This window comes from Hemitrygon akajei, chromosome 25 (assembly GCF_048418815.1).
Source record: "Hemitrygon akajei chromosome 25, sHemAka1.3, whole genome shotgun sequence".
Classification (NCBI taxonomy): Eukaryota; Metazoa; Chordata; class Chondrichthyes; order Myliobatiformes; family Dasyatidae; genus Hemitrygon; species Hemitrygon akajei.
The window spans coordinates 39,971,618-39,998,153 of NC_133148.1; the positions used below are offsets into that span (position 1 = coordinate 39,971,618).

The 26,536-nt window shown below is 51.1% G+C and overlaps 2 protein-coding genes across 2 annotated transcripts in view; both read right to left on the bottom strand.

The window, feature by feature from the left end:
• LOC140716542 (glutaminyl-peptide cyclotransferase-like) overlaps positions 1–9,705 on the bottom strand; it is a 30,191-nt gene extending 20,486 nt beyond the window's left edge. The window contains exon 1 of the mRNA XM_073029355.1: positions 9,348–9,705. Coding sequence (XP_072885456.1) covers positions 9,348–9,533 — 186 coding nt within the window. The 5' untranslated portion in view covers positions 9,534–9,705. The remainder of the gene's footprint in view (positions 1–9,347) is intronic.
• Positions 9,706–21,129: 11,424 nt separating this feature from the next.
• Positions 21,130–26,536, bottom strand: part of LOC140716543 (F-box only protein 46-like) — a 32,709-nt gene continuing 27,302 nt past the window's right edge. The window contains 2 exon segments of the mRNA XM_073029356.1: positions 21,130–25,498; positions 25,500–25,917. Coding sequence (XP_072885457.1) covers positions 23,972–25,498; positions 25,500–25,820 — 1,848 coding nt within the window. The 5' untranslated portion in view covers positions 25,821–25,917 and the 3' untranslated portion in view covers positions 21,130–23,971.

Below are 26,536 nucleotides of genomic sequence, written 5' to 3' on the forward strand. Positions count from 1 at the left end.
CACCCCTCAGTCTCCAGCACCCAGTGAGAACTAAGCCAGTCTCCGGCACCCAGTGAGAACTAACCCAGTCTCCGGCACCCAGTGAGAACTAACCCGGTCTCCGGCACCCAGTGAGAACTAACCCGGTCTCCGGCACCCAGTGAGAACTAACCCGGTCTCCGGCACCCAGTGAGAACTAACCCGGTCTCCGGCACCCAGTGAGAACTAACCCGGTCTCCGGCACCCAGTGAGAACTAACCCGGTCTCCGGCACCCAGTGAGAACTAATCCGGTCTCCGGCACCCAGTGAGAACTAACCCAGTCTCCGGCACCCAGTGAGAACTAACCCGGTCTCCGGCACCCAGTGAGAACTAACCCGGTCTCCGGCACCCAGTGAGAACTAACCCGGTCTCCGGCACCCAGCATACATTCAGAGCATTTCATTCCCACAGATGCAGTGTTTCCAGGATTTTCCATTTTATTTCAGATTTTCGGCATCTGCTGTCTTTTTTTCATCTATTCAAACAAAAAGCCTTTTTTTTGTTTTATACAGCGTACATTTCTGTGCAAAAGACATAATCACATATAGAAGACAAAGGGTGCCTAAGACTTTTGCACAGTCCTGTATTTGTCAACATGGAGTGGAAAGCGAGTTTTGTAAATCTTGCGGGAACAAAGGATGTTGGGAATGGCGAGGGTGGAGCGTCGCGAGAGGGGTGTGGGACAGATGGCAGAGAAGGAGTGCCGGGGATGGGGGGTGGCACAGGTGCAGACACACCCGGCCCTGAGACACCAGGCAAGGTCATTTGATTCCAAGTAATTGGTTTATTGATCATTACAGAATGTTTCTCTGGTGCTTCCCACTCCCTCCCCTCTCCCTTCCCCTTTTCCCAACCATGTTCCCCCTCTCCCTGCCCCCTTCCCACTCTCAGTCCACAATAGAGACCCAGATCAGAATCAGGTTTATCATCACTCACAAATGCCATGAAATTTGTTTTTTTTGTGGCAGCAGTACAGTGCAAAACATAAAATTACCACAGTACCATGCAAAAGTCTTACATATATGTGCCCAAGACTCTTGCACAGTACTGTACCTCTTACCTGTGGTTCCTTACTGCAAAGTGAAGCCACAATGCAGAAAAACTGTCGCAATATCCTTCCCACAGATAAGGAGATAACGAGTCAAGCTTTAATTGGTCATATTTGCTGCTGCATTCTGTTCATAGACCGTGGAGCATGGTTGAACATTTTGAAACACATGATAAAGGATTTTACTAAAAGTTATCAGTGAGGGAAGAAACTGTTACACAGTCTGGTCGTGAGAGCCCGAATGCTTCTGGTGACTTTTCCCAGACGGCAGGAGGGAGAAGAGTTTGTGTGAGGGGTGCGTGGGGTCCCTCATAATGCTGTAATTCCCAGGGTTTTCATTATTAACTTGCACCACGTTGTAATTTGATAACTGCAAACTCAACTGAATGCCCATTAATTTGAGTTACTGCAAACTTAATAGAATTTAACAATCGCTATGGGAAGGACAATAAAGGATGTTATTAGTCTAGAAAAGGTGCAGAAATTATTCATGAAGATCTTGCGGGAACTGGAGAGCTTGAGTTGTAAGGAGAAAATGGATAGGCTGGGACAGTTTTCCCTGGAGTGTGGGAGGCCGGGATGTGACCTTATTGAGCAGTGTGGATATGGTGGATGGTCACATTTTTCTCCCAGGGTACGGGAGTCCAAATCCAGAGAGCAGAGGTGAAAGGTCAAAGGTGAAAGATTCCTGAGGGGAAACTTTCACATGCAGAGGGTGGAGGATATATACAACAGAGGAAGGTGCATAAGATCATAAGACATAGGAGCAGAATTAGGCCGTTCAGCCCATCGAGTCCGCTCCACCATTCCATCCTGGCTGATTTATCGTCCCTCTCAACCCCTTTCTCTTGCCTTCTCCCCGAAACCTTTGACACCAGTGCTAACTGAGAACCTATCAAACTCCGCTTTAAATACATTTGGCTTCCATGGCCTTCTGCAGCAATTAATTCCACAGGTTGACCACCCTCCGGCGAAAATTCCTCCTCATCTCTGTTCTAGAGGGACGTCCCTCTACTCTGAGGCTGCGTCCTCTGGTCCTAGACTCCCCCACTATAGGAAACATCCTCTCCACATCCACTCTATCTGTATCCTCTGGTCCTAGACACCCCCACTATAGGAAACATCCTCTCCACATCCACTCTATCTGTGTCCTCTGGTCCTAGACTCACCCACTATAGGAAACATCCTCTCCACATCCTCTCTATCTGTGTCCTCTGGTCCTAGACTCTCCCACTATAGGAAACATCCTCTCCACATCCACTCTCTCTGTGTCCTCTGGTCCTAGACTCTCCCACTATAGGAAACATCCTCTCCACATCCACTCTATCTGTGTCGTCTGGTCCTAGACTCCCCCACTATAGGAAACATCCTCTCCACGTCCATTCTATCTGTGTCCTCTGGTCCCAGACTCCCCCACTATAGGAAACATCCTCTCCACATCCACTCTACCTGTATCCTCTGGTCCTAGACTGCCCCACTACAGGAAACATCCTCTCCACATCCACTCTATCTGTGTCCTCTGGTCCTAGACTCCCCCACTATAGGAAACATCCTCTCCACATCCACTCTATCTGCGTCCTCTGGTCCTAGACTCCCCCACTATAGGAAACATCCTCTCCACATCCACTCTACCTGTATCCTCTGGTCCTAGACTGCCCCACTACAGGAAACATCCTCTCCACATCCACTCTATCTGCGTCCTCTGGTCCTAGACTCCCCCACTATAGGAAACATCCTCTCCACATCCATTCTATCTGTGTCCTCTGGTCCCAGACTCCCCCACTATAGGAAACATCCTCTGCACATCCACTCTATCTGTATCCTCTGGCCCTAGACTCCCCCACTATAGGAAACATCCTCTCCACATCCACTCTATCTGTGTCCTCTGGTCCTAGACTCCCCCACTATAGGAAACATCCTCTCCACATCCACTCTATCTGTGTCCTCTGGCCCTAGACTCCCCCACTATAGGAAACATCCTCTCCACATCCACTCTACCTGTATCCTCTGGTCCTAGACTGCCCCACTACAGGAAACATCCTCTCCACATCCACTCTATCTGCGTCCTCTGGTCCTAGACTCCCCCACTATAGGAAACATCCTCTCCACATCCACTCTATCTGTGTCCTCTGGTCCTAGACTCCCCCACTATAGGAAACATCCTCTCCACATCCACTCTCTCTGTGTCCTCTGGTCCTAGACTCCCCCACCATAGGAAACATCCTCTCCACATACACTCTATCTGTGTCCTCTGGTCCTAGACTCCCCCACTATAGGAAACATCCTCTCCACATCCACTCTATCTGTGTCCGCTAGTCCTAGACTCTCCCACTATAGGAAACATCCTCTCCACATCCACTCTATCTGTGTCCTCTGGTCCCAGACTCCTCCACTATAGGAAACATCCTCTCCACATCCACTCTATCTGTGTCCTCTGGTCCTAGACTCTCCCACCATAGGAAACATCCTCTCCACATCCACTCTATCTGTGTCCTCTGGTCCTAGACTCCCCCACTATAGGAAACATCCTCTCCACATTCACTCTCTCTGTGTCCTCTGGTCCTAGACTCTCCCACTATAGGAAACATCCTCTCCACATCCACTCTATCTGTGTCCTCTGGTCCTAGACTCCCCCACTACAGGAAACATCCTCTCCACATCCACTCTATCTGCGTCCTCTGGTCCTAGACTCCCCCACTATAGGAAACATCCTCTCCACATCCATTCTATCTGTGTCCTCTGGTCCCAGACTCCCCCACTATAGGAAACATCCTCTGCACATCCACTCTATCTGTATCCTCTGGCCCTAGACTCCCCCACTATAGGAAACATCCTCTCCACATCCACTCTATCTAGGTAGGTTTCAATGAGACCCCACCCCCCCCCCAGTCTTCTAAACTCCAGCACCTACAGACCCAGAGCCATAAAACGCTCCTCGTGCATTAACCCTTTCATTCCCAGAATCCTTCTTGTGAGCCTCCTCTGCCAGCACATCCTTTCTTATCCAAGGGGCCCAAAACTGCTCACAATCCTTCGAGTGAGGCCAATGCCTTGTGAAGCCTCGGCACTCAAAACATCAGAGACCTCCTTCCTCCATCACTGGTGCTGCCCTCATCCGCGTCTCCTCATTTCCCAGACTTCCGCGCTCATGCCCTCTTCCCGCCACCTTATCCGGGATAGAATTCCTCTTGTCCTCCCCTAGCACCCCAAGAGCTTCCACACGCAACACATTGTTCTGCCATCGTCGATGGGACCCTGCCACCAAACACATCTCTACCTCCCTCCCTCCACACCCTGTTTTCCACAGGGATCGCTCTCTCCATGATTCCCCTGTCCAGTCCTCCCTCCCAGCTCTTATCCCTGCGAGCGGCCCAAGTGTGCTACCCCCGGCCGCTCCCCTCCTCTCAGCGTCTCAGACAGACCTTCCAGGCGAGGCATCTCCGGTGCTCCCGATGCAGCCTCCTCCACCTTAGTGAGACCCCTCGTAAACTGGGTGGAAACGACAACTTTGTCGAGCTCCTCCACTCCATCGGCCAAAAGCGGAACCTCCCCGTGGCCAGACATTTTAATTCCGATCCCCGTGCCGGTCGTGAAGCCGGCGAGAGGCCTCCCTCAGGATGGAGGAGGAGCACCATTTCATGTTCGGCCTCCCACCTGATGGTAGGAATAGCAATTCCTCAAACTCCCTCTTCCTCTGGCCTCTTACCTCTTCTCCTCACCCATCACCTCCCCCTGGGTCCCCTCTCCTCTCCTACCAGACTCCTTTCTCTCCAGACCTTTACCATTCCCACCCACCTGTCTTCCCCCATCACCTTCTCACTATTCCCCTTCCCTTCCCCCCCCCCGACCTTTCCATTCTGTTGTCTTCCCCCTCCCCCCCCCAAAGAAGGGTCTCGGCCTGAAACGTCGACTGCCTATTCATCTCCACGGACGCTGCCTGACCCACCGAGTCCCTCCAGCATTTTGTGTTTGCTTCACATCTTTGCTTTTATATTCCAGTCCTCTCGAAATCAATGCTAACATTGAATTTGCCTTCCTCACCACCGACTCAACCTTTAGGGAACGCTGCACGCAGACTCCCAAGTCCCTCTACACTCGATATTCCCCCCCACCCCGTTTAGAACGTAGTCCATGTCTTCATTCTCCCTATTGAAGTGAATAACTACAGGCCATGTTGCATGTGTCATTTCTTTGCCCTGTACAATGTTGAGACCGGTACGTAGGTAAGAGAGGTTTAGAGCAAAGGGTCTGTAACCCTTTTATGCCTTGCACCCCTTGGGCAGCCCGGTGAAGCCTCTGGACCCCCCTCTCAGAACACTGCATTTAAATATATAAACTAAAACACACAGGCTTGCCAAAGAAAACCGTTACACTGAAATACAGTTATCAAAAGACCACTGTGGTTTGTTGCCGACACTCATAATTGGAGGAAATGCTAAATTTCAGTTAGCGGTTAGAGAAAACAAAGATGAAATTTATTTCCCTTCCATGTTCTGATCGATAAGCTACAGAACCTGGATCTCTGTACCTCCCTTTGCAGTTAGATCCTCGACTTCCTAACCGGAAGACCACAATCTGTGAGGATTGGTGATAAAATATCCTCCTTGCTGACGATTAACACTGGTGCACCTCAGGGGTGTGTGCTTAGCCCACTGCTCTACTCTCTATACACACATGACTATGTGGCTAGGCATAGCTCAAACACCATCTATAAATTTGCTGACGATACAACCATTGTTGGTAGAGTCTCAGGTGGTGACAGAGGGCGTACAGGAGTGAGATATACCAACTAGTGGAGTGGTGTCACAGCAACAACCTGGCACTCAGCATCAGTAAGATGAAAGAGCTGATTATGGACTTCAGGAAGGGTAAGATGAAGGAACACATACCAATCCTCATAGAGGGATCAGAAGTGGAGAGAGTGAGCAGCTTCAAGTTCCTGGGTGTCAGGATCTCTGAGGATCTAACCTGGTCCCAACATATCGATGTAGTTACAAAGAAGGCAAGACAGCGGCTAGATTTCATTGCAAACTAAATTCTGTTCCAATTCCAACCTCACTCCTTCCGAACGCTCTGCTCTCCGCTCCCTCCGCACCAATCCCAACCTCACTATAAAACCCGCTGATAAGGGGGGAGCTGTTGTTGTCTGGCGTACTGACCTCTACCTGGCCGAGGCACAGCAACAACTCTCTGATACCTCCTCTTACTTACCCCTTGATCATGACCCCACTAAGGAGCACCAGGTCATTGTCTCCTATACCATCACCAACCTTATCAGCTCTGGGGATCTCCCATCCACTGCCACCAACCTCATAGTTCCCACACCCCGCACTTCCCGTTTCTACCTCCTACCCAAGATCAACAAACCTGCCTGTCCAAGTAGACCTATTGTCTCAGCTTGCTCCTGCCCCACTGAACTCATTTCTGCATACCTTGACACTGTTTTATCCCCCCTTGTTCAATCCCTTCCCACCTATGTTTGTGACACTTCTCACGCTTTGAATTTTTTCAATGATTTTAAGTTCCCTGGCCCCCACCGCCTTATTTTCACCACGGACGTCCAGTCCCTATATACCTCCATCCCCCACCGAGACGGTCTCAAAGCTCTCCGCTTTCTTTTTGGATTCCAGACCTAACCAATTCCCCTCTACCACCACTCTCCTCCGTCTAGCGGAATTAGTCTTTACTCTCAATAATTTCTCCTTTGGCTCCTCCCACCTCCTCCAAACCAAGGGTGTAGCCATGGGCACTCGCATGGGTCCCAGTTATGCCTGCCTTTTTGTTGGCTTTGTGGAACAATCCATGTTCCAAGGCTATACCGGTATCCATCCCCCTCTTTTCCTTCGCTACATCGACACTGCATTGGCGCTGCCTCCTGCACGTGTGCTGAGCTCGTCGACTTTATTAACTTTGCCTCCAACTTTCACTCTGCCCTCAAATTTACCTGGTCCATTTCCGACACCTCCCTCCCCTTTCTTGATCTTTCTGTCTCCATCTCTGGAGACGGTTTATCTACTGATATCTACTATAAGCCTACAGACTCTCACAGCTACCTGGACTATTCCTCTTCCCACCCTGTCTCTTGCAAAAAGGCTATCCCCTTCTCACAATTCCTCCGTCTCCGCCGCATCTTCTCTCAGGATGAGGCTTTTCATTCCAGGACGACGGAGATGTCTTCCTTTTTTAAACAAAGGGGCTTCCCTTCGTCCACCATCAACTCTGCTCTCAAACGCATCTCTCCCATTTCCCGCACATCTGCCCTCACCCCATCCACCCGCCACCCCATTCGGGATAGGGTTCCCCTTGTCCTTACCTACCACCCCACCAGCCTCCAGGTCCAACGTATAATTCTCCGTAACTTCCGTCACCTCCAACGGGATCCCACTACCAAACACATTTTTCCCTCCCCCCCCTCTGCTTTTCACAGGGATCGCTCCCTACGCGACTCCCTTGTCCACTCGTTCCCCCCATCCCTTCCCACCAATCTCCCTCCCGGCACTTATCTTTGTAAGCGGAGCAAGTGCTACACCTGCCCTTACACTTCCTCCCTCACCACCACTCAGGGCCCCAGACAGTCCTTCCAGGTGAGGCGACACTTCACCTGTGAGTCGGATGGTGTGGTATACTGCGTCCGGTGCTCCCGGTGTGGCCTTTTATATATTGGCGAGACCCGACGCAGACGGGGAGACCGTTTCGCTGAACACCTACGCTCGGTCCGCCAGAAAAAGCAGGATCTCCCAGTGGCCACACATTTTAATTCCACGTCCCATTCCCATTCTGATATGTCTATCCATGGCCTCCTCTACTGTCAAAATGAATCCAAACTCAGGTTGGAGGAACAACACCTTATATACTGGCTGGGTAGCCTCCAACCTGATGGCATGAACATTGACTTCTCTAACTTCCGTTACTGCCCCTCCTCCCCTTCTTACCCCATCCCTGACATATTTAGTTGTTTGCCTGATCTCCATCTCCCTCTGGTGCTCCCCTCCTCCTTTCTTTCTCCCGAGGCCTCCTGTCCCATGATCCTTTCCCTTCCCCAGCTCTGTATCACTTTCGCCAATCACCTTTCCAGCTCTTAGCTTCATCCCACCCCTCCGGTCTTCTCCTATCATTTCGCATTTCCCCCTCCCCCCACTACTTTCAAATCTCTTACTATCTTTCCTTTCAGTTAGTCCTGATGAAGGGTCTCGGCCCGAAACGTCGACAGTGCTTCTCCCTATAGATGCTGTCTGGCCTGCTGTGTTCCACCAGCATTTTGTGTGTGTTGTGGCTAGATTTCATTAGGAGTTTGAGAAGATTTGGTCTGTCAACAAATACACTCAAAAACTTCTACAGATGTACTGGGGAGAGCATTCTGACAAGCTGCATCGTCATCTGGCATGGTGGGGAGTTGGGGGCTGGGGGAGGCTACTGCAGAGAGTTGTAAACTCAGTCAGCTCTGTCACGGGCTCCAGCCTCCCCAGCATCCAGGACATCTTCAAAGAGCGATCCCTCAGAGAAGGCGACACCCATCATTAGGAACCCCCATTACCCAGGACATGCCCTCTTCTCATTGCTACCATCAGGGAGGAGGTACAGGAGCCTGAATACACACACTCAATGACTCAGGAATACCACACACTCAACGATTCAGGAACAGCTTCTTCCCTCTGCCATCAGATTTCTGAATGGACAATGAACCCATGAACACTACCTCACTACATATATACATACTGTCATTCACATTTCTCTATTATTATGCATCGTGTTGCACTGCTGCCACAAAGACAACATATTTCACGAAATACGCCGGTGATATTAAACCTGATTCTGAAGTTTTCACGGGCCCCCCAAGGGGGTGAACCCGAGGGGTCCGCGGACCCCGCTCTGGAGCGCTGTAGGTCAAATGCAGGCAGAATGGACTAGTTTATTTGAGAATCTGGGCTGCCAGGGTATCCCCGAGTAGGACCGAAAGGCCCGCCTCTCTAAACTGCAGCAGAAACACTTTCGAACTAAAATCTCAGCGAGGTTTGTTTTCAAACTACTAACCCTCAATCCCGATTGGACCGTAGCAAACGCCCGTTCAGCGTTTAACTGAGACAATCCCCAATAATTTTTAACACACGTTAAAAAAAAAATCATTTTAAACTAATCAACCCAGTTAAAAAAAAGAGATGAAGCGCTCTTTCACAACAGGGAGGCGAAGGTGGGTTTGCTTTAATTCCTGCATGCGACACTGTAACGATTCGATGCCACACTGTTGCAATCGCTGCTTCACCGCGTGTGGGAGCCACGTACCTTCTGCCGGTTCCAATGCGCCGGTCTCAGTTCGGGCTTCATTTCGCCTCCAAGCAGCCCCAAGATGATGCAGAGGACGGCGAAGGCGAATGAAGCCGAGAGCAGGATGACCACCCACGGTAGCCTGGCCATCCCGGAGCGCTTCTCGGGGCGAGGGGCGCGGGCATTCCGCGCCGACTTGGACATGACGGCGGCGGGCGCTCACATCTTGGCACCGGCGGATGGAATTAAGGACACGTTCCCCCCCCAACTCAGCGGCCGCCGCCGGAAGATGACTCGCCGGAGTGGGTGTACCTTTCCAAGAAAGGTCCGCCCCTTTGCCGGCTGCCGAGTCGCACAGGAAGAGCGCAGAATCTCTCCGGTTATTTGCAGGCTGGAAATCAGCTTCTTTATGACTTTCCCTCGCTGCTGGGGTTTACAGGGACGAGGAACTCCGCAGGTGCTGGACACACGCCGGGCAGCAGCGATGGAAATGGTGAAGGGTCTCGGCCCCAAACGTTGGCCGATTTCCTCTTGTTCCACAGACGCTGCCAGACTCGCCGAGCTCGGCGGCAGTTTGTGTTCAGGGGCCCAGCGTCCTGCGTGCCGTGCCCTGGGTTTGCTGCGTCTGCGGAATCTCTTAACGTTTCTGCCCCAAGTTACGTGCGGGTCAGAACAGCCCTCCGCTGGGGATTAGCATGTGCCCGATTTTAATGCAGATTCACAACAGGAATCATCTAAAATCATGCTGACTCGCTGCAAGAGGGTTTCATTTATTCCCTTTCTCTGGCCCACAGTTTTCGTCCCTTCATAAATGCCCCGAACCTGGCGTAGATGGGACGGGGGGGGGGGGGGTCTGCTTCGTCGAACACCTCCGCCCCGCCCGCCAAAAAGGGAAACTTCCCGGTGGCCACGTTTGAATTCCGACAACCATACCCGTTCTGACACGTTTGACCACAGCCCCCTCTTGTGCCGGGACAAGACCGCCTTCAGGGCGGAGAAACAACAGCTTGTATTGCGTCTGGGTGGCTTCGGGGCAGGAATATGATTTTCTCCTCCCGTTAAAAAAAAATTCCCATCCCCTCCCTTCTTCCTCTATCCCCCACACTGGCCTCTTACCTCTTCTCACCTCGCACTGGGTGCCCTCCCCCTTCCCTTTCGCCTATGGTCCCCTCTCCTCTCAGATTACCTCCTCTCGAGTCCTTTATCTTTCCCACCCACCAGGCTTCACCTATCAAACTGCAAGCTAGCTTGTGGTGGCGGAACACCAGACATCAGGAATGAGGGTGGAGTTGGGATCCGGAGTGCTTGTGCATTTCCCACTGCCTATAAACTCACAAGTTTCACTGGGAAATGGATTGTCCTTCTGTATAACATGTAATGGAAGTGCCAAAAAACGTGCTTGGTGAGTAACCATAGAACATTACAGCACAGAAACAGGCCTTTTGGCCCTTCTAGGCTGTGCCGAACCATTTTTCTGCCTAGTCCCACTGACCTGCACCCAGCCCATATCCCTCCGTCCAGCCCATATCTCTCCATACACCTCTCATCCATGTACCTGTCCAAGTTTTTCTTAAATGTTAAAAGTGAGCCTACATTTACCACTTCATCTGGCAGCTCATTCCACACTCCCACCACTCTGTGTGAAGAAACCCCCACTAATGTTACCTTTAAACTTTTCCCCCTTCACCCTTAACCCATGTCCTCTGGGTATTTTCTCCCCTGGCCTCAGTGGAAAAAGCCTGCTTGCATTCACTCTATCTATACCCGTCATAATTTTATACACCTCTATCAAATCACCCCTCATTCTTCTACGCTCCAGGGAATAAAGTCCTAACCTATTCAACCTTTCTCTGTAACTCAGTTTCTCAAGACCCGGCAACGTCCTTGTAAACCTTCTCTGCACTCTTTCAATCCTTCCTGTAATTCGGTGACCAAAACTGTACACAATACTCCAAATTTGGCCTCACCAATGCCTTATACAACCTCACTAACGTCCGGAATATAATGAGAATTTATCTAAGGGAATTGGGGGTGCAGGAATTCACATTAAAAGGGTTACTGGGCATGGGTGAGAGGGCACGGGTCAGAGTACTTTTATCTTTCTTAAGGGATACAGGGGTTTTTGTAGGATATGAGGAATAAGCAGGAATAGGATACTAGGATGGCCAAAGTGTAGATTAGGGTGTGTGTGTGTGTGTGTGTGTGAGATTGGGTGAACGGATTTAGAATGCGAGCAGAAGGTGGCGGTAATGCACCATTAAGCTGGGTGCCAACCGCCGTAAAACAAGAAGAAGAACGTCTGGAACTCCAGTGGACAGGCACCACTGAAGTCCCCACAGTGCTGTGTTCTCAGAATGTTAACACATGTATTGTAGAGAGCCAGATCCCTCCCCACCATCGGTAGTATCTACAGGAGGTACCACCCGAAGAAAGCAACGTCCATCTGCAAAGTTCCCAAACACCCAGACAATGCCATCTACCATCAGGCAGGAGGTACAGAAGCCTGAAGTCCCACGACACCACAAAGTTTCCCTCTGACTTTTTTTACAGTTGCGCGGACCAACCATCGCTCCGAGCAGGGAACTTTTACTCGGCCCGAAAGCCGTGTGGCGTTTTAAATGTGTTTTTATTTTGGTAATATGCATCTCAAACAAACACAAACCACAACTCACAACACAAGTAAATGATGTCAGGCAGTCAAAACAACTGACAGGCACAATGGCAAAAGCAAAATGTTTTGACTAGATGGCGTCAGCATTTGTGGGGCCAGAAGTTTATTCACAATGAGCTGCTGACTTCCATTCTGTGTCTATTGTTACAATTTGTAGCAATGATGTAACTCGAAACACTCACAACGTAAATACATTGAAGGCCTAAAATGTTTCAAAATAAAGGTTTTGGTACATTTATTATTTAGAAAGTTTATGGATAAGATGAATATATTATTATACTTAAGGCCTAAAATGTTTCAAAATAAAGGTGGTACATTTATTATTTAGAAAATTTATAGATAATATGAATATATTGTTTTTGTGGAAAGCCAAGACAAGAAGAGATCTGATATCATCAATCAAGAAATAGCTGCTGGAATTCCTTGGACTCATACTGAAGAAAGAGAAGCTTGAACATCCTGCAGTGTCGGGGAAAAAACATATGGAAGAAAAAGTTGCGATTGACAAGGCATGACTTTCATGAGATATGTCAAGAGATGGACAGGCAAAAGTTTTCGAGAGTTTATTAGAACATCCCAGATGAAAGACCATGATCAACCATGTCATACGAGATGGCACATGATGATGGTGGTGTGGATTATGTTCATTATCATATATTTAGTTACAGGGTATTTCAAAATTATACTGTCACAGATTTCACAATTATGTTAGCTTAATTTCAAAATTACATTAACATGATATAACAGAAAATTCCAGCTGTGTGGCGTATTTCATTAGGAACTTGAGAAGATTTGGTATGTAACCAAAAACACTCACAAATTTCTACAGATGTACCCTGAAGAGCCTGACTGGCTGCCTCACCGCCTGGTATGGGGGGGGGGCATGGGGGCACTGCAGGGGATGGAAATAAACTGCAGAGAGTTGTAAACTCAGTCAGTTCCATCACGGGCACTAACCTCCGTAGTGTCCAGGACATCTTCAAGGAGCGATAACTCAAAAAGGCGGCATCCATCATTAAGGACCCCCGTCACCCAGGACATGCCCTCTTCTTATTGTTACCATCAGGGAGGAGGTACAGGAGCCTGAAGACACACACTCAACGATTCAGGAACAGCTTCTTCCCCTCTGCCATCTGATTTCTGAATGGACGTCGAACCCGTGAACACCACCTCACTACTTTTTTATTTTTGTTTTTCCACTACTTATTTAATTTAATGCTTTACCGTAATTCACAGTTTTTTTCCCTATTATTATGTATTACATTGTACTGCTGCTGCAAAGACAATACATTTCACGACGTATACCAGGCCGGTGATGTTAAACCTGATCCTGAAAACTCTGATCAATGAGATTACACCAGAGGCTCCCAACCTTTGACATGCCATGGGCCCCCACCATTCACCAAGGGGTCCGTGGGCCCCTGCTCCTCTCTCCTCCAGTTCCCGTCAACTCCCCCAGGCCCCACGGTTCACTTAGGAGTCGTTTACAGCTGCGAGTTAACCTCGCGCCTCTGGGATGCGGGAGGGAGCTGGAGCACTCTGAGGAAACCCGTGCAGAATGTGGAACCTCTGTACAGACAGCGCCCCCGAGGTCGGGATCAAACCCTGGCCACACGACCTGCGAATGAATCAGTGGCTGCACCCCCCAGGGAAGCAGAGCCTGGGTGGTTTCTGTGGGGCCCATTCTGTTCTGACGTCGCCAAATCGAGGCGGTGGGGTCCAGGCCCCGGAGCGTAGCAAAGCAGCTGAACCCGATGTGCGGTCGACGGACTTAAGCACATGACCGAATCAGAAGGGTCAGGTACAGGCCGATCAAGGTGGCGGGGTCCTGGCCTCAGGGCAGATCGAAGCGACTGAACCCAATGTTTGGACAATTATTCCAGCGCCAGGACAGACTGTGAGGGTCAGGGTTTCAGGGCCCGAGGTGAGGGTCCGGCTGCTTGCCTCTGCGCTCAACCAAGGGTCCGTGGACAATGTCTGTTTGTGGACCAACTCGGAGTGCTATTTGTTGTTTTCTCTGCACGTTGGGTGCTCAACCAGGCTTCACGGCTGCCCATTGGGAGACAAATCTCAAGGTTGTATAAAGCACACTTTGTTAATAAACGTACTTTGAATTTTAAACAGCAACTCGAAGTCCCCCAACTCAAATGCTGGTTCTTCGTCACTACCTCCAACGCGGGCGGGTCAGAGGAGGTATCCCGGATCCCGCCAGTTGTCACGGGGTGCATGGATACTCGAGTCTAGGTAACCTCTCCCAACTTGACCCTTTTTGTTTCAGTATTATTGTCACGAAGGTTAGCTACGCGCTCGATATTTGCCCAGATGTGAACATCATTCGTACGGATGTTAACCTACCAGAGCACCTGGGGATGTTTTTGGTGCGTTTCCTCTCTGATATTTCTGACATAAAATGGTCACCCATTCCCAGGCCTGTAACGTAAGATGCACCCACACCGATTACAGCCTCAGTGGGTACGTACTGGTCAATGCTCCAAGTTCAAAGTAAATTTATTCTCAAAGTACACGTACGTCACCATATATACCCCCGAGATTCAATTTTTGCAGGCATATGCACAATAAATCTCTAGAATAATAACCACAATAGAATCAATGAAAGTCCATTCCAAATTGGGCGTTCTACCAGTGTGCAAAAGACAACAAGCTTTGCAAATATTAAAAGAAAGAACAAATGATTAAGTAATAAATATCGAGAACATGAGATGAAGAGTCCTTGAAAGTCAGTCCATTGGTTGTGGGAATATTTCAATAGACAATAGGTGCAGGAGTAGGCCATTCAGCCCTTCGAGCCAGCACCACCATTCAATGTGAATATGGCTGATCATCCACAATCAGTACCCCGTTCCTGCCTTCTCTCCTTATCCCCTGACTCCGCTATCTTTAAGAGCTCTATCTAACTCTTTCTTGAAAGCATCCAGAGAATTAGTCCCCACTGCCTTCTGAGGCAGAGCATTCCATAGATCCACAACTCTCTGGGTGAAACTCTGTTCTAAATGGCCTACCCCTTATTCTTAAACTGTGGCCTCTGGTTCTGGACTCCCCCAACATCGGGAACATGTTTCCTGCCTCTAGCGTGTCCAATCCCTTAATAATCTTATATGTTTCAATCAGATCCCCTCTCATCCTTCTAAACTCCAGTGTATACAAGCCCAGTCGCTCCGATCTTTCAGCATATGACAGTCCTGCCATCCCGGGAATCAACCTCGTGAACCTACGCTGCACTCCCTCAATAGCAAGAATGTCCTTCCTCAAATTTGGAGACCAAAACTGAACACAATGATTTCAATCTGGGTGATGAATGATTTCATCATTTCAATGAAGGGGCAAGTGAAGTTGAGTGAAGTTGTCCCCTCTGGTTCAAGAGGCTAGTGGTTGAGGGGTAGTGAACCTAGAGGCACAACTCCTGAGGTTCCTGATGGCAGTGGTGCGAAGACAGCATCGCGTGGGTGGTGAGGGTCCCTGACGATGGATGCTGCTTTCCTGTCACAGCGTTTCATGTAGTTGCACTCGATGGCATGGTGGGCTCTGCCCGTGACGGTCTGGGCTGTTATGACACGACACTCACACGAACTGCTCGAGGATCTCCTCAGACCCATGGAGGGCAATGAACAGCCAACCCCTCCAGCTGACGACCCTTCGCCGGGACTGGGAGGGAAGCCGGCCGGAAGCCAGAGATTGAATGGTGTGCATCTGCAGAACCTCTCGTGCCAATGCCGATGAGCTCTCGGCAGGGGCGGGGGTGATGCAGCAACCCGGGTGCTGACTGTGTGGCCAGAACGTTTCCCCAGGAGCTCAGGCTTCTCCCACTTCCCGAATAGGTGCCGCTTGGCAGGTTAATTGGTGCGTGAGTGTCGGATAGAGTCTGGGGAGAACAAATGGGGATCATTGTAAATGGGTTTGTAAAACTTCCAAACGAATCACGTCCTTCTCCTCCCCTTCTCAGTGGTGCTGCACATTTATTTATTCTGATATACGTGATGTAGACCTTTCCAGCCACACTGCCCAGCAACCCCCCAATTTAACCCTCGCTGTATTGATTTATAAAATGCAGCATGAAAAAAAAAAACCCCTCTGGCCCTTTGAGCCGTCCTGCCCAGCTTTCCACTGATTTAACTCTAGCCTAGCCACGGGACAACTTACAACGTCCAACCAGTACGTCATTGGACTCTGGGAGGAAACCCAGGCGGTCACGGGGAGAACGTACAAACTCCTCACAGGCAGTGGCCGGAATTGAACCTGGGTCACTGGTACTGTAAAGCGTTGTGCTAACCACTGTGCTACTGTGCTGCCCTAGGACTGGAGAAGGGTCTCAGCCCGAAACATCGTCTGTTTATAGATGCTGCCCGACCTGCTGAGTTCCTCCAGCATTTCGTGTGTGTTGCTCTGGATTTCCAGTGTCTGATAGTTTGTGATATGTTTGTGATATGATGCCGCCCCCATGGTCCTGAGCTCTTCAATCTACCTCTTCCATTACTGCAATATTACTATTTCTATTTGCTCTGCATCAGTACACTCCTGTACTGTTCCATCTAACACAATGCTGCTGCATCTAGTCCTACCATGTACAGTGTTTACACTGCAGTGGATACAGTCCAGTGAAGTCCATCACAGGAAATCCTCTTCCCACCACTGAACACATTCACCAGGAGCGCGGCACTAGAAAGCGACAACACCCACCCATCCAAGCAATGCTCTCTTCCCCCATCGGGAACGAGGTACAGGATCCTTAGCTTCAGTTGTTACCCTCGAGCCCCCTGCACCAGTGTGGAGAGCTTCATTCGCCACTACTTCGAACTGATTCCACAACCTGCAGCCTCAAAGGCTCTACATTCGTGTTCTCAGTATTATTTTTTTTTAATTTGCATGCTTCGTCCTTTCTGCAGGTTGGCGGCTCTGTCGGAATTTATGTATGGCTTTTCATAAGTTTTAGTGGGTTTCTTTATGTTCCTGGAAATGCCTGCAACAAAACGAAGCTCAAGCTGGTCTTTGGTAACGTACAACTACTGGCCACTTCACTGTGTACCTAATAAAGTGGCGACAGTGTGTGTCCACGGCCCTCTGCTGCTGTAGCCCATCCACTTCAAGGTTTGACAAGATGTACATTTGGAGAAGCTCCTCTGCACACCACTGTTTGAAACACATTTCTTTGAGTTACTGTCAACTTGAACCAGTCTGGCCATTCTCATCTAACCTCTCTCAATATCAAGGCACTCCCGCTCCCTAGATGTCCTTAGCTTCTCCCACCCTTAATGAGGCATTTTTGCCCAAAGATCTGCTGCTCACTGACTTTCTATTTTGGACCATTCTCCGTAAACCCTAGAGACTGTTGCGTGTGAAAATGCCAGGAGATCAGCAGTTTCTGAGATACTCAAACCACCCCATCTGGCACCAGCAATCATCCCACGGTCAGTGACTTAGATCCCATTTCCTCCCCATTCTGATGCTGGTCTGAACCTCTTGACCATGTCTGCATGCTTTTATGCATTAAGTTGTGGTCACATGATGGGCTGATTGGATAGTTGCATTAACGAGGTGGTGTACCTAATGAGGTGGCTGATGAGTACTTTGATAATACATTTCCTTTAATCTTAACTGTATGTAAGCAAGGAATTTCATTGCACTCCATTGTTTAGGACAAAAATCTGATGTATAACTGTGCTGAAACCTGGTCCTTTTCAGGAATTATTGGAGAGCTCCTAGCTGGGCTAACAAGATCTATTCAGCTGCATTTACAAATCTCCTGGCGGGCGTAACCTGGCACCTGGCACCTGACACTCTCGTGCAGGGTAGTAATTAAAATTTGAGTATCTCAGGGGTGTTTGGTTACTCCTGTGTTCCACAACAAAAGGCGTACGCTCCATCACCGATGCGAGTGTGCACAGGTTTGATGTTGCACTATTCCAGACAACAACACAGATAAAGTACAACTGCCCCGGACAGACTGCATGTCCTGGAGCAAATTACTTGGCCTGTCTGATCCATTATTGCTCCACACAGACCCTTTCCACCTCCTCCCCATCTCACCCATCGCCAATTCAAACACCCAACGCCCCTACGTATCAAAAAAAAAGATGAGGGGCCTTTGGAATGGCCCCCTCATCCGAAACAGAAGCTACAAACTTCAGAAGTTGAGTAACTCTCTCAGCGAGTCACTGGGAGAGTTTAGAATGCAAGACATTTAGCCATCAAGTTTACATGCTGTCCCGGGTTTACCACCGCTCAGTGATTCCTTCACTCAGAGAGTGGTAGCTGTGTGGAACCAGCTTCCAGTAGAAGTGGGAGAGGCAGGTTCGATATTGTCATTTAAAGTAAAATTGGATTGATATATGAACAGGAAAGGAATGGAGGGTTATGGGCTGAGTGCGGATCAGTGGGACTAGGTGAGAGTAAGGGTTAGGCACGGACTAGAAGGGCCGAGATGGCCTGTTTCCGTGCTGTAATTGTTATATATGGTTATAGGGCACCCCAACATCAGAACAAGCTAGTAAATTAAGTTGAAAGCCCAGACTAAGGAAACATCTTCTCCCCCTCTGTTGTTAACAAAGAGGAAGACTTCCTCTCACAAACCGCCCACCCATTGTCCACCGTCAGTGCCACCTCTGCCACCATTATCCTCAACGCTGGTGCTCCACAAAGCTGTGTCCTCAGCCCTCGACACTCTTGACTGCGTGCCCCGACCCTGTTCTGTCTCCACCTGCATAGGAGCTCCCAACCTGGAGTCCGTGACCCCTTGCTTAATGGTATTGGTCTTTGGCCTGAAAAAGGATGGAAACCCCTGGTCTACACATTAGCAAATGGCACCGCCATAATGGGCTGGATCTCAGATAACGATAATTCCGAGTACGGGAAGGAGGAGCGTTGTGTGACGTGGCGTCATGACAGCAACATCTCCCTCAATATCAGCAGAAGAGCTCGTCACTGACTTCAGGAAAGAGCGTGTTGCTCCTGTTCACATCATAGTGTCTTTTAAGAGATTTTAAAGATAGGTACACGGAGTTTAGAAAAATAGAGGGCTATGCAGTTGGGAGATTTTAGGCAGCTTCTAGGGTAGGTTACATGGTCAGCACAACGATGTGGGCCGAAGGGCCTGTAATATGCTGCGGATTGCTATGTATGCAAACGGGCTGAGGTTGAGATGGTGGAAAATTTCAGGTTCCAAAAGTGCAAACATCATCAATAGTGTCTCCTGGGCCATGAAAACACACCAGCAACCAGTGCCACCCCTTCCTGAGGGGGCTCCAACCTCACCCCCTCCCACCGCAACGGATATTTATAGTTGACATCACAGACTTGTCCCTTCCCACAATCGGAAGCATTGCAACATCCATCGTCCGGGATACACCGATTTCTCTCAGCTACCAGCAGGCAGTGGGTACGGAAGCCTGAAGACCCACACCGCCAGCTTCATGAACCGCTAATTCACTACTTCAACCACTCGGTTCTCGAGCAGACACTACCACAGTACAGCAACATCAACCACTTTGCAGAGTCATGGATCTTTTGTGCTAAATTTGTTTCCCTTGTTTGGAAAAGAAAACTGCCCACCTTCTGATTGAATTTTTCTTGCAAACGTTGCTGACACCACACACACACAAAATGCAGAAGTTGACCCAGCAGGTCGGGTAGCGTCTATGGAAACGAATAAACAGTCAGCCTATCTGGGTCCTTCAGGTCCGCAAGACACTGCAGAGTCCTGGACTCAGCCCAGTTCATCATGGACGTGCCCATCCTCACAATCGGAGGGACCTCCAGGAAGCATTGCCTCCAAGAGGCAGCATCCATCAGATGGGCTATGCCTCCAGATTCTCTGCCTGAAACGCCGGCCGTTCATTCATTTCCTGCCTTCCTCCAGAATTTTGAGAGAGCTGCTCTGGATTGCCAGCACCTGAAGCTTTCTCGTAGCGATTACCTGACGCCATGCACCCACATGCACGAGCTTTTCCTTGCAAGCACTGCACTCGTGCACATGGCCATAAGCTCAGCTCTATTTATTGAGATACAGCCTGGAATATGCCCTTTGAGCCATGCCACCCAGAAACCCACCCACTTAATCTTAGCCTAACCACGGGACAAGTTACCTACCGACCGGTACTTCTTTGGGAGAGTGGGAGGAAACCGGAGCAAACTCACACAGGGAGAACAAAGTCCTTGGTCACCGTTGGCTTTGAATGAGGCTTGCATCTCCTCTATCGGACCAGGGACCGATCATCCTGCCCGATATTACAGCAGGGGTGACGAACCTTTTTTGAGAGCATGTGCCCAAATCAGCAATAATAACTCCTCCACGTGCCATAGCAATCTTGAGCAGAGATTTTCAACTGTTTCATGAATTAGTGACAATAATGACAGACAGTTTAAGGGTTAAGTTCCTTAGAAAACCAGCTAATATAGTAGAAAAGACAATTGAAAAAAAATTATTTCTAAACAATAGTTTTTGTTGGGTGGCGGGATGGTGACATATCTCTACCAAAGGAGGTGTAAGTCGCTCCTTCCCTCCGTTACCCTGCAGGTCACCATTGGGCAAGGTGTAGCACCTGCTTAGCCCCCGATCAGGGTCATGTGAACCCATGGGGGCAGGTGGTGGATGGTGGTATGAGCAGCCGGTCCTGGTTATGTGACCACTGACGCCAGGCAGACAATCTCTGAAGAGTATTGATAACGGCTGGGGGTCACCCGTCTTGTAAAGACACTGCCCAGAAGAAGGCATCGGCAAATCACTTCTGTGGAAAAATTTTCCAGGAACAGTCAATAGTCGTGGGAAGACCACGATCGCCCACATTATACGACACAGCAGATAACAAATGAATGGTTATTACAAATGTTTATGATCCAAATTTCAAAACCTATCATTCAACGTCACACATTCTCACTGGTGTGAGGCATATCCTGTGAAACCATCACACAGCTCTGTCGGGCCATTAAAAAAAAATTATTTGCTGCTTCATTTGGCAATAATCATTATGAATCTTTTTTTATCACGCCTGGACTTTGAGGGGCAGGTGCCAACAGAACATCCCGTCTACCACCTTGGGCACACGTTTGCCAACGCTGCTTACAGCAACGGCTCTCACCAGCTGTCGGTCTTTGAACCCTGGCTGAAGAAAAACTACATTTATGTCACTGTTTGAAACAAGTTTATTACCGGGTAAAACAAAAACAAACAGGAGAACTGGGAGGGGGCTTTGAACCTCCCTGTAACAGGACACTGAGCCAAGCCCATTTTATACTTTGTTACACCTGAAAAGCTTCTTACATCAACCAGCTTCCATTTGAGCATCTTGGTTTGGACATTAGCACCCAGTTGCCCAGATGTGGTTCAGTGAGATGTGTTTTTTTGCTGACGGTGAGGTATACAGGTACATTTTCTGACGTTCTGGGAGGTACTGATAGCACGCCCGCGGGTTAATACTTATTTCGGGGGGGGGGGGACTCGGCAGGCCCTTCTCTCAGTCGGATGACAACAGCCAGATGTTGTCAGTGATGGGGGGCTTGGCTGCAGCAGCTTCAGAGGAGGGGGCCGATGAGGTGAGAATGCGAAAGGCTGTCACCAACCACTGCTCCCACCCACTCCCTCTCCTCATGAAATTGTAACACTGCACAAATCAGAAGGGGGACAACACTGTGGCGGTCCAGAGGAGGCCTCTTTGACCAGGGATCTTTCCCCTGTACACTGGGGAGCCGGGGTGGAGTGGCTCTGAGCCGGCTCACCTGTCCTTTCTGGGGACGGTGTATCAGGTATATAGGGAGCGGCAGCCATTTTGACTGGGGGGCTCCTCAAGTGCTGACTGCGCTTCAACCCCTCTCTCCTGATCTACGGTCAACTGGTACGGTGGGCGGGGGGGGGGGGCAAGCTGTCCATTCACGGGTCTACACAGCGGTCAGTCAAGGGGCAACAGCCTGCCCCTCTCCCAGGGTTATATCCATGCCCGGGTATCCTTACAGGAGCATGCAATCTCTATTGGGGGGGGGGGGGGAGGGTGAAGAGATCAGTTAACGGTCAGCACCCCCCCTCCCCGGGGAATTGTAGACAAAAACAATATTTTACCTTCAAATTGTTAATGATTTTGCGAACCTCTGATTATTGTCACTGAATAAACTTCTGTATGTTTCTAAAGAAAAATTCAGGAGGGGACAGAGGAGGTATTTTGTTAACCAATACCCCAGACAGGAGTGGTGTCTACTTTCTTGTTGCCTCTCACCAAGGTGAGTGAGGTGTGGGGTTAAAGTTCATCCTTGGTCACCAATGCCAACCCAATTCCAAAGCTTGCCTTTATTACCATCAGTGAGATTCTGGAACTAGAATACAAAGCTTTGATGCGATTCTATCGAGCAGAAGCGACTCTGGACTGACTATCTCCCTACCTTCGTGGGTCCCTCCGTCGAGCTGAAATCAAAACTGGGCGGGCATTTGAACCTTGTGGCTCGAGTGCGACACATTGTGTGCTGCCCACCGTTCCCTATTCCCGCTAACCTGCGCGGGAAACATTCCCACGCACACAGCATTCGTTGCCGGGCAGCCGCAACTTCCTTCTAAATGATGTTTTCATCACCTGCCGCACAGATTGCAGGCCGTGTAAAAATTTCTTGCTGGGAGCGATGGTTGGTCTGTGCAGCTGTAAAAATAATTCAGAGGGAAGCTCTGGGCCCCTTAGAAAGGACGAGCCGACAATGGAGAGGGTTCAAAGGAGGTTCACAGCAATGATTCCAGGACTGAAAGCCTCTTCACGTGAGGTGCATCTGATAGCTCTGGGCCTCGGCTCAAAAGAATAAGGGGTGAGCCCATTGAAACTTATCTAATGTTGAAGGCCTCGATAGAGCAGAGGTGGACCAGGTGTTTCCTGTGGTAAGAGAGTCAACGACCAGAGGACGCTGCCTCGGAATGGAGGGAGATGAGGAGGAATTTCTTCAGTCAGAGAGGGGGTGAATCTGTGGGATTCTTTGCTACAGGCAGCTGGGGAGGCCAGATCTTTACGAGGTCGATAGATTCTTGGTTAGTTAGGGCACGAAGGGATACAGGGAGAGGACAGGAGAGTGGGGCTGAGAGGGAAAGTGAAATGGGGGAGCAGGTTCAGTTGGTCGAATGGCCTAACTCTGCTCCTGTATCTTTTGGAAATTTGGCACCATTTCCTACCCGTCCTTGGCTACAACTGCTAGTGGACCACTTGGAGACTAGGTACCCTCCCCATCTCCCATTCCCTTTAGGGGTAAACGTCCAGCAATAATGGACGTAGTTCCCTATGGTCACTGAGTGCCAGTTGGTGAGAGGGCAGCGTCATCAGTACTGCCCACTTTCATAAGTGGGTAAATGGTTAATGACTGAAGGTGGGGGGGAGGGGGGGAGCCTTGTCTGAGTGACAGTAAAATCCACAACCCCGGACCCCACCTTCTCGGCCGCACGGAGCTGTATTTGGCGTCTCCTTCTGCCTTGTTGTCGAGCCAAATCTATTCGAGACGGTCTGTCTCTGAGCCCTGAGGCAGGGAGAAGTGATGAGAGGTAGGGGCTGTTGTCTTCAATGTCCGGGGGTGGGGAGGGTTCCCCACTAATTTTGCCTCTGAACACACACATCTCAACTGCTAACGCCCTCCTCTGCCCCACGCAAGGTTAGCGAGACCCCCTGCGTAGATCCGGCGAGCTTGTGGGGTGAAATCTGCTCTAGTTTGATCAAAAATTAAATTACGGTAATATAATTTGTAAAACAGGGAGAGAAAACACACACTCTCTCTCTCTCACACACACACACACACACACACACACAAACTTTTATCATGCTTCCAACAGAATTTTCTTTTTTTTTTGACAACCCTTCCCCATTTCAAAACAGATCAAAAATTAAATAGCTCTAGCAGAACACGAGAAGCCAGAAGATTCAATCACAGGACAGCACGGTGAGGGAGGGCGAGTTTTTGTTTTCTTAAAAAAAAGTTCCCTCCAGTTCCTTTTCATTTTGTCGTTTTACCTCCCCTCCTCCCTCTTTGCTGTGTCACCGGTCTGCACCCAGTTATTGTCATGTAGTCCGACCCGGCAGCCGGGGGTGTCCCTGTCTTTCCGGCGACAGCACATCCAGTAGGATCGTCCGTAAGGCAAGTCGTGGTGGTAAGGTTTGGGGTGCCAGCGGCAGAGGGAGACATCGCCCCTCTCGTAATGCTTCTTGCACTGCTTGCAGGGGTCGTCGCGGTAGAGGGGGTCCCGGTTCCAGCGCGAGTCGACGGCCCGGATCCCGTAGGCCTCGATGACCCCCTTGAAGTGGTGGCAGGCGCACTTGAGGGCGGCCAGGGACCGGGTGGGCAGGTAGCCCAGGATCTTGACCGTCACGTGGTCGGGCAAGAGGAGGAGGTACTGGCGGGGCTCCAGGAGGCGCTGGATCTTGAAGCGGATCTCCAGGAAGTCGTGCGAGACATGGCGGTACAGGCAGTAGAGGGGGGCCTCCGGCTCGTCCGGCTGCGAAGGGCCCTTGTCCTCGGACTCACGGATCCGGAGGGGCCCAGCCTTGGCCTCCTGGGGCTGGCCCGCCCGGCCCTGCTCGGCCTCGGGCCCCTGAGCCAGGGAGTGCAGGAAGAAGAGCTGCCCGGGGGGAGGCTCCTCGCAGCCCGGGCACTTGGTGTCCTGCCCCACCGTCACGCACAGAGAGTCCTCGCGGTCGCCCGGGGAGCCCTCGCGGCCGAAGACGACGCACTGGTCCACACCGCCGGTGACCACCACCTCCACCCGGAAGCCGGCACGACAGTCTCGGGATGCCCCTTTCTCCAGGGAGGAGGCGGTGGCATCTGGGGGCCCCGTCTCTCCCACCGGGCAAGGCGCTGCCATCTCTATGTCCGGCAGTGGTGGGGCCGGGGCAGGTGGGAAGGCGGGGGCAGCCGAGGGGGAGGAGGAGGAGGAGGAGGAGGAGGAGGAGGGGGGCGAGGAGGGAGAGGCGGAGGGCCCAACGATTTGGTAGAGGTCACAGGTGATTTTCTCCAGAGCCCCACCGCACACCGCCCGGTTGCAGCTCATGAAAACGCTGCCGGCCGGAGCGTCCGATCCCCGGGGTCCGCCCCCACCCCCTGCCCTGCCCGCCACCCGGAAGGCGATGCGGACCTCCCCGGCGGGGCAGGGGGGGCTGAAGTCCCCGCTGCCAGCCCCCAGCCCGTTGCGCCTCCGTGCCCCGGCTCCCCGCTGGGCCGATTCAATCCGGGCAATCGCCTCGGCCACCCGGCTGCTGCCCCCGCCTTCCCCCAGCTCCTCCTCCCCCTCCTCCTCCTCATCCCCCTCCTCTTCCTCCTCCTCCTCCTCCCGCCGGGGCGAGGGGCCCTCGGCTTCCTGTCCCGCCAACGCGGTGGCGGTGGAACGCTGCTCTACCAGGGCCACCATCTCGGCCACCGAGACCAGCTCCGCCTCGCCCGGAGGCTCCCTCGGCCCCTCCCTGGCAGGGTCATGCGACTTCCTCCTCCTCTTGGGCTTCGTCCCGTCCGTTGTCCAGCTGCCCTTCACCTTGACGGCATTGCTCCGGCCGCTGTTGCCACCCCCCTCCGCACTGGTGAGCCACAAAGAAGGCGATCTTCTCCTTGGTGTTGCCTGGCTTGATGACGTACCAGGTGTCCAACAGGACCCTGCCCTCCTCGCCCTGCCCCTCGCTCTGGCCATTGCCCCCGCCGGCACCGGGAATAGCGGGCGGCGTGTTCTCCGAGGCCGGCTTGCTCTCCTTCACCTTGGGGTCCCCTCCCGGGCTTTTCTTCAGGCTGATGCAGCACGGCTTGTTCTGCAAGTAGGTGCCAAAAGGCCGGGGACACCAGAGTCTTATGCGGGAGAAGGTGTTCTGCTCCATGGCACACGCTCCGGTCAGGTCCCGGCACTCACGGCCCTCCGCACTCCTTCTCCGGGCTCATTCAGCGTACGAGAGGCGCTCCCAGTTCCGACTTCCCCTGGAAAAGGCAACAGAAGGGCAGGCGTCAGTTCTCCGGAAGCTCGCTCAACTGGGACAAAACGAAAACCCGGAAAGAATAAGTAAGGTTGTACAACAGGGGGCAGATACTACAGTGACCACAGCCCAGTTCTCTGTCCCAGGACACGAGGAAGATCTGCAGATGCTGGAAATCCAAAGCAACGCACTCAGCACGTCAGGCGGTATCTGCTCTTCTCCACAGACGCTGCCTGGCCTGCTGGGTACCTCCAGCATTTCACAGACTTCTCCAGAGACGTCAAAACCCGGGATCTTGAAACAGCTCACCCGTTCCAACGTTGATCCCCTCAACGAGGGCTGGGGTACCTTCTCCCAACCTCCCCCTCCTGAAGGTTTATTGCCACAGGGAGCAGCAAGGCGGTGTACCAGTTAACCCTAACATAACCACAGAGGCAGAGACCTGCGTTCAAGTCCTGCCGCTGAATGCAAGGAAGTTACACGTTCTCCCCGTGTGGGTTTCCCCTGGGTGCTCTGCTTTCCTCCCACATTCCAAAGACCTACAGGTTGAGTGGTCAGAGGGGTGCAATGGGTCAGCAGGGGCTCATCGGGCCAGAAGGGCCTGTAACGCGCGCTGTAGCTCT